This window comes from Aptenodytes forsteri, unplaced genomic scaffold, assembly GCF_000699145.1.
Source record: "Aptenodytes forsteri isolate BGI_AS27 unplaced genomic scaffold, ASM69914v1 Scaffold122, whole genome shotgun sequence".
Lineage (NCBI taxonomy): Eukaryota > Metazoa > Chordata > Aves > Sphenisciformes > Spheniscidae > Aptenodytes > Aptenodytes forsteri.
The window spans coordinates 622,396-630,717 of NW_008794009.1; the positions used below are offsets into that span (position 1 = coordinate 622,396).

Here is an 8,322-nt window from a genome sequence, read left to right on the forward strand (position 1 = left end):
TGGATGCAGCCCAGGATACGACTGGCCTTCTGGGCTGGGAGCGCACATTGCTGGCTCATGTCCAGCTTTTCATCCACCACTACCCCCAAGTCCTTCTTGGCAGGGCTGCTCTCAATCCCTTCATCCCCCAGCCTGTATCGATACCAGGGGTTGCCCCGACACAGGTGCAGGACCCTGCACTTGGCCTTGTTGAACCTCATGAGGTTCACATGGGCCCACTTCTCCAGCTTGTCCAGGTCCCTCTGGATGGCATCCCGTCCCTCAGGTGTGTAAACCACACCACTCAGCTTGGTGTCATCTGCAAACTTGCTGTATGATGACATATATATACACTCTTCTCTGCTCCAAGCGTATTTTATATTTAACAAACTCTGTCACACACAATATACCCCTTTGAATTTAATTTTTGAGAGCAGAAGAATCCAAAGAGTCAATGATATTCATCATTCTAACAAAAGTAGATTTTAAAGAAAGCTAATCATCTACCTTACTGTACACAGCTCAGTGATCAACACCGAAGATTGGAACTTACAAGCAGGACACCCCCTCAGTCTGACATGTAAACCCCTACTTCAGATTTGCAGGGAACATGGGAAGAAACCTAAGACTACATTACAGGAAAGAGGTATGGCAATGGTTTGTCTAGAGATACCCAAGGTAGCCTGAGTGCTGAGAATAAAATTGTCACAGCAGCATGGAGCTCAATGCAGGCTGCAACAAACACCTCACTGCCTGGATGGGTACTTGGACACCTGCCTACTCAGATCTCCATGCTACCATAACTGTCCTGCCCTCAGTAGCAGAGTTTATCTAGATTAAAACTAACATTGGCATTTCCTTAGTACACTCTATTTCTAGAGTCATCCCCGTGGCATGGCTTGAGATAAAACAAGAAGGCTAAGGTGATGGTCTAGCTCTCCAAAGGTTCAGATCAACATTTTCTTTTTGCATGACTACCAAATCTGGCCTCCAGTTTTCTCCCTCAGTATTTGTTGCAAACTTTTCATAGTCTTTATCAGTGGCTTCGTATGGATGTGGTGTGTGGAACCAAGATAACAAAAGCTTATATGGACAAGTAGCACTTGAGAAAGTCATTTTGCACACATTACTCAAAACAACATTGCAAACAGGCTAAGAAAGCAGTCCTAAGCGCCCTATGAAAGCTCTTTGCTACATCTACGTTGACAAGCATAACTCAGTTTGTTTTATAAATAAAACACTACAGGATTATATTAAGGACACTGTGGCATACTTTGAACAACAGCAGACTGCTTCCTCTGCAGTGTAAGATGGCAGTAGAGGGAAGTGGAGGAAGAAGAAATCCCTGCCTCTCTGGGGCCCTCTTGCTTCCCACCCCTTCCCACCTACTCAGCTGCACCAGAGGAGAGAATTCTCCTGCACCAGGAGAGAATTCTGCCCCAGCACCACCTTGGTATTAACAACAAGCAAAACGGCCAAGGGCTCCTCTGAACTCCAAGTGGGCAGTGGGTTGCATACAGGGAAAAAAAATAATCTTGAGGATTAACATGGCCCCAATACTACCACAGAGCCTTATTTGGATGCCCAGTTCTCACACTGCAAAGCCCATGTACATGGAAGGAAATAGCTTTACTGTCTCCTAACAGCAAGCCAAGATGATGAACTTGAAGCAGTTCTCAGTTTCCTCTGGTTTTGTTTCTAGAAAGCTCAGTCATAAAAAGAGTCAGTTTCCATCTTGTTTTTGCTGCAGTCAATGAGCAGGCATCAGGGTGCCTCCTTCCATGCAAAGAAGGGCCTTCCCCTCACAGGGATTTACAAACTGCAGCCTACATAGTGTAACTTTACCCAGAGGTGTAATAACATCCCTTTCATAGCACAACAATAGGTATTAGTACTACTATAATTTATTTATGGAGGCAGATTAGAAGCTAAGTCAATAGCTTTTAAAGTCCTTATGCACCTGTCCACATGACCGTGCCATTGTTGGCAGATCTTTTCTTTATGCAAAGTTCACCTGGTGCAGAGAATCAGCGGGAGGCCAGTTTGCCACCCACCCTGGGAGCACAAGGTGGATCTCAGCACAAGGAAAAGCTAATTTTTCCCCAACACAGTGGCAGCAAGTGGACAAGTCATCAACTACTGCTCCACTCACAGGCAAATACCTTCCTGAGTAAATACACCCAGCACCACTAAAGAAGCCATTTGTCTGGTATGTGTATGTCCCATTCTCATAGTCTTGGCACATGGCAGAGTTATGTCCCAAACAGCCCGCAGGAACCCAGTACGCTCTGCTCACTCCAGGGTAGCACTGCACCAGCATATCAAGCACAAACTGGTTCAGGAAGTACAAACCACTTTCCCACTGCCCCAGCAAGCTACACAGCCATGTGCACACATGGCACTAACACCGAAGACAACCTGTTCCCTCAATGTGTTTGGCCAACTTTACAAGCTAGTGCAGAAAAGCCACACGTACCCTTTGTGGTAATTTGCTGTCCTCAGATAAAGGGGAAGAGGAAGATGTATTCCCACCTCTTCCAATTCGGGCACAAACGGCATCCATGGGAACTGTGATGTATTCCACACTAAGTGCTTCCTTCCTTGGCATACATCTTGGCTCTCAGTCTTTTGGAAAAAGAGATTGAGGACAAAATGTCCCTAAATTATTTAAAAATAAAAAATAAGATTGATTTCTTGCCCAACCTTTGTTCTAATGCCATCTTCCAAGCACGCTTATTTTTAAAATTTTTATTGTTATCACCTTGTTGAGGTTTGCAGTGTTCAACTTCTTTATTAGAGGTTCACTCTGTGGAGTTCAGTATTAGGGAGAGTTTTTCAGGGTTGTCATTTTACAAAAGGGGGATTAACAGGCAGTTGAACCAGTCAGTGAATATACTTGGAGCCAGAAAATATTTTCTGAAAGTTAGAAGCCCAAAGGCTTTGGTTTTTTGTTTTGTTTCTTTAAACTTAAAACGCCACAGAGGGTGTGTAACCCTTACTAGTCTTTTAGCTCATTTCAAGACCAACACAGACAAAAGTCTGTTCTTTTCAAGCTGAATGTCCACTCTCTGCAACTAACACTCTTCAGTAAAGGTTGAGACATACAGAGGAAGGAGGACTAGAACTAACCATTACCTTGTAGATATTTGTCAAATGGGATAATGGGATCAAACAGGAAGAGTTTATTCATAGTAAAACATGAAAAGTACCTTGGAGATATAAAAGCAACCCAAACTGCAATCTGGTAAATGGCTAACACACCCTTTGGGGAGCAGGAGACTCGAGCTAAACAAGGCTTCCAATCTCTAATTAAAGAACATTTACCCAATTCAAATTTCATAAAAAGCCACGGCAGAAAAATTGGCAGTTTATCAGAAACAATATTTTTTCGTTCGCAACGCTGTCATTAGAAAGTTCTCCCCAATGCTAATATATAATGAAGCAGGTCAGTAGAGAAGCTAAACTCACCCTAGCTGACCAACCCAGGATTCACAGTTGGTTTGAAGAACAACAACTTCTCAACACCAATTACTGAAGGTAACTTGATGTGCCATTACACCTGCTCTGTTCCATTAAAAGCAAGTTGTTGCTCTAGTTAATCCTTTCCACTGTAAATTCAAACTGGAAACCAGGTTTCTACCTGTTCTCTAACTTGCATTGATGAAGAGAAGTTTGAAGTCTGTGGCTTTAGCCTGCTGGGTTGTCAGTAGTTACAGTGAAAAGCTGTAGTGCTGTTGCCATACTCACAATAGAGAAGCAGCAGCTCACACAACTACATGTCCTCAACTACCAAACCACAGTTACTCCATACAGCCATTTTACGCTATGAAGCTGGTGAAGGGTCTAGAGAACAAGTCTTATGAACAGTGGCTGAGGTAACTGGGGTTGTTTAGTCTGGAGAAAAGGAGGCTGAGGGGAGACCTCATTGCTCTCTACAACTACCTGAAAGGAGGTTGTAGCAAGGTGGGTGTTAGTCTCTCCTCCCAGGTAGCAAGTGATAGGACAAGAGGAAATGGCCTCAAGTTGCGCCAGGGAAGGTTTAGATTGGATATTAGGAAAAAATTCTTCATCAAAAGGGTTATCAAGCATTGGAACAGGCTGCCCAGGGAAGTGGTTGAGCAACCATCCCTGGAGGTATTTAAAAGACATGTAGACGTGGTGCTTAGGGACATGGTTTAGTGGTGTACTTGGCACCATTAGGTTTACGGTTGGACTCAATGATCGTAAGGGTCTTTTCCAACCTAAATGATTCTATGATTCAATGAATACTTTTACTTGAACTAGTCTGGCTTGATTCACGTGAACAGATAAGCACCCCCAACTCAAGCTAGGCTAGTGAAGTGGGGACAAGTCATTAATCACAATAGCAGTTTAGCTTCCCATATGCAGTATGACAGCAGACATTGCACATGGAGAAGTGAGAATATTAGTTCTTATATTAGAAAGGAGATAGGAAGAAAAGGGGTAGAAGAAAACACCACCACTACTTGAAATACAAAAAAACTTTCCCAAAGAGCATAGTGTCAAAGATGAAACGCTCTCCCCTGATTTTATGGAATCATTTATCTCTACCTTTGACATCAAATGGAAACTGACTGAACTTGCAAGGCCTAAAGGCAGCTGCTGCTTTCATTCCATTCTTAAGTTAAACCATGCCCGCTCTGTTTCACTCTTTTGTTGACTTAGGCTGTACCAGCCCCTCGAAGCAACATGATGCTTGTCACCATTTACATCCTCCAAGGCCAAGCTTCATTGTCTCAAACTGTAAGCTGTTTCCATGACTTCCATCAGACCCATACAGACCCAACTTAAGTTATTTATTAGTCAGCACACCAGTGTCCCCAAAAAGGCATTATCTTACATGTACACTACTACAAAAACATACCTGTTTTGATTAATTGGTCTACCGCGTTCTTCAGTCCTTCCAAATACTTTTTTAAATTAACTATCATTTTCCTCTTTTCAAATATCACTCAGATAAGGGTGACTCATATCAAATGCTTAGCTTGCTCTGTTGTAAAGCTAAAATAACTGTCTTTAACCTAGAGATTGTTCTGAGCATGATTGGGCAAAAATCTCACAACACAACCTTTTCCAGTGGTGTCAACACTGAAGACTAGATCAGCAACCCTGAGTACAAAGCCATTTGCCCAACCAAGGACAAGCATGCAGTATTGCTCACTCTTATGCAGTGACCAGCCCCAGTATAGATGAGACTAGATTGAGAGCAGCTAAAGGATTCAGTGTGGAGACTCTAGAGTAGCTGATGTCTCTGCACTAAGCAGCCAAAAGAAAGAATGGGGCAGAAGGCATTGCATGAAAAATAATATACCTATATATATACCTGTATATAGCTGTACAGTATCTTCTACATTCCATGGCTTCAAACATATACTATGCTACCAGGCAAAAGGTAAAAACCTGGCCATATTCATGCCACTGTACATACAAATGAATAGTACTTGCAAACTCACTACTTCAGGGACATAGACACGGACAGCAAAAATGAAATTTTTCAGCAGGAACATCCTCTCTATTACAGAAATAATAAAACAGCATGCCCAATTTATTCGCGTCTATACACGCTGATGCAGCTTTGAAATTTAAGTCAAAAGTATGTTTAAAAGAAATGCTTTGAATAGTTGCACATCAGAGTCACTGATGAGAGACAAATAATCCCTAGTGGCCTCCAATTTGAGGCATGTGGCAGATTTCTCCCTCAAGCAGTTCATTATGAATACTAACAATGCCTTCCCTTTTCAGGTTCCTAGTAGCAGAACAGGTGACCTGCAGGAAACCATTTTGCTGCATTTCTGCAACACAATTCTAAAACGCTGTGTTGGAGGGCTGTCTTCCCTGGTATGAAACCATCCATAACTCACTCGGCATTGACAGTGACATCACACTTGAATAATCTTCAGGAAGCCTCAAAAGGCATGCACTTTGCAACAGTTTCGTTTTCATAAAGTACTTTTGAGTTTCAGAAAGGCCCAGGGAAATCTCTCTGGAAGGTGGACACATTTAACAGCACACTCCCAGCTACCGAACACAGGCACATTACTCTATTTTTTAAAAGCTTCTGTGGAGAATGCTCTCTGCTGTAAATTGAGAGCAATTATGTGGAAGTCAGAAGTTGCACTGCAATAAATCAGTGCTGAAACTGCAGACATAGCTCTTTAAAAAGAAATATATAAGCAGACTGATAATATCAAGAAAACTACACATGCTCTGATAACCCACTGTCGATGGGTGGAGATTCTACCAACCTCCTACTAACAAAGAAGAAATTAATGGATACAGGTCTCATTCATTCCACTGGAACTACCTGTTTAGTCAAGTGTCAGTGAATTGTCATGTCTCCCAGCAGTTACAAAGGTCTGGTCTTTCTACAAGTAATATCCAGAGCTTATGCTCCCATCTCCCCCAGAAAATAAAAATAATTGCAACCCCCGCTTCTTTCAATGCTTACAGGCTACCTGCTGTATTCTACATTATAACTATATGCACATACTGAACACATACAGATGCAGCTTAAGGTCTGAAATGCCTATTCAAAGAAACAACAGTTTACAACTGGCTTAAGAAAGAAGCACATGGAATCAAAGTTTTTTTCCTTTTTTTACCGTTATTTCCCAGTCCTGAACAGTATTTGCACATGAAACACTTAAACCAAGATCATAAACAAAATCACGCATGATAAAAAGATTGAAAGCATTATTGGAAGTGACTTGTTAACACTGTAAGCCTACAGATAATGCATCTCAGCAAGTTCAGCTATTATTTGGTCAATATTTCCCATTTGGCTTAATGGAACATGATGCATAGCCAAATGAGAGGTACTCTTTCTTCAACATCCTGAGTCAAGCAAGTATCCCGATATAAAAGAGCAAAACATTTCAGCAGAACAGGACATTTCAACAAAGCATATACCTCTTCACACAAATACAAGTGCTGTCGGAAGCAGTAATATATAGGTTTATATAGGTTACTTTGAAATCTGTTTCAGAACTTTTCTACCAATTCCCTCAAGACAAAATATGAAAATATTTTAAAAAACAAAATGAAATCTTACGGCTTGAAATGCAGTAAGCCAGCCTGCAGTTGATCCTCCTGAACAGTTGCTTGTTGATTGGCCAAAGTATAAGTGTAAAGAGTTGAATGAAGTTAATGATCAGTCCTGATGCTATAAATATGTAGCAGATCAGAAGGTGGCAAATGAATTGAGACTTCAGAAAGCCAACGATGTCCATGGTTTGCTGAGAAAGCAAGAGGGTACCTTCAGACCCAAAACTCAGAAGACAACCTGCAAAACCAAGCAGTATCAGCAGTTACAAAGTGCATTTATTTCTATAAACATACTGTTAATATAGACTTCCTGTTTTACACTTAAATACACTAAAATGAAAGTTAATTCTATTGTAGAAAAAGGCCCGATGACAATATTTGCAAAAGTAAGCATGGAAAGAGAATACCATATTTCTGAATCAATTTACATTCAGCTTTGGAAACAAATTTTCACATTTCAGTCCTAATTCTGCAAAACCCATGAGCATATGACTCCATTCCATAGACTACAATACTCCTCTATCAGGTCTTTATTGATAAGATATGAGCAAAAGAATCCACTTGTATTTTGATTTGAATTGTCTGTACTTCCTAAGACATATACTGTGGCCTCTGCTATCTTCAAGAGCAGCTCCAAAGTAAACGCAAGCTTTGCAGCTTTTTGTTAGAAGTTGTGCCTTCTTCTACAGGCTATGCCAGCCATGTTCCCCAACCAAGAGGTAGCAGTAGTTCCTTAATTCTAGCTTTATTGGCTTGTTCCCTTGTCAGATTCAAATATCAGTTGATTTTGGCAAGAGAATAAAAGCTTGCCTATGCACAATACACACAATTTGTTCAATTATTCCTTGACACTGTAATTCTGTCAGTTATACTCCATAAGCCCAGAAAGGAAACATCAATAACAGTACCAACCCATGACCCAGCAGTGTTTCCAGAAAAAAATCAACTCTTAGGGTACTTAAGAAATGTTTGTATAATTTTGGAAAGGACCAGTCCAACCTTAACAGCTGAGCATTCAAAGGAAGCGTCCTCTGCCAAGTACTCCACGATTCTATTGATAGGACGAGAGGAAACGGCCTCAAGTTGCGCCAGGGGAGGTTTAGATTGGACGTGAGGAAAAATTTCTTTACTGAAAGAGTGGTTAAACATTGGAACAGGCTGCCCAGGGAAGTGGTTGAGTCACCATCCCTGGAGGTATTTAAAAGACGAGTAGATGAGGCACTTAGGGACACGGTTTAGTGGGCATGGTGGTGTTGGGTTGATGGTTGGACTCGATGA

General features: G+C 41.5%; 1 protein-coding gene across 1 annotated transcript in view; it reads right to left on the reverse strand.

The window, feature by feature from the left end:
• Window positions 1-7,279, reverse strand: part of AGPAT4 (1-acylglycerol-3-phosphate O-acyltransferase 4) — a 75,606-nt gene extending 68,327 nt beyond the window's left edge. Inside the window, exon 1 of the mRNA XM_009290009.2 lies at window positions 7,052-7,279. Coding sequence (XP_009288284.1) covers window positions 7,052-7,229 — 178 coding nt within the window. The 5' untranslated portion in view covers window positions 7,230-7,279. The remainder of the gene's footprint in view (window positions 1-7,051) is intronic.
• Window positions 7,280-8,322: the final 1,043 nt, after the last annotated feature.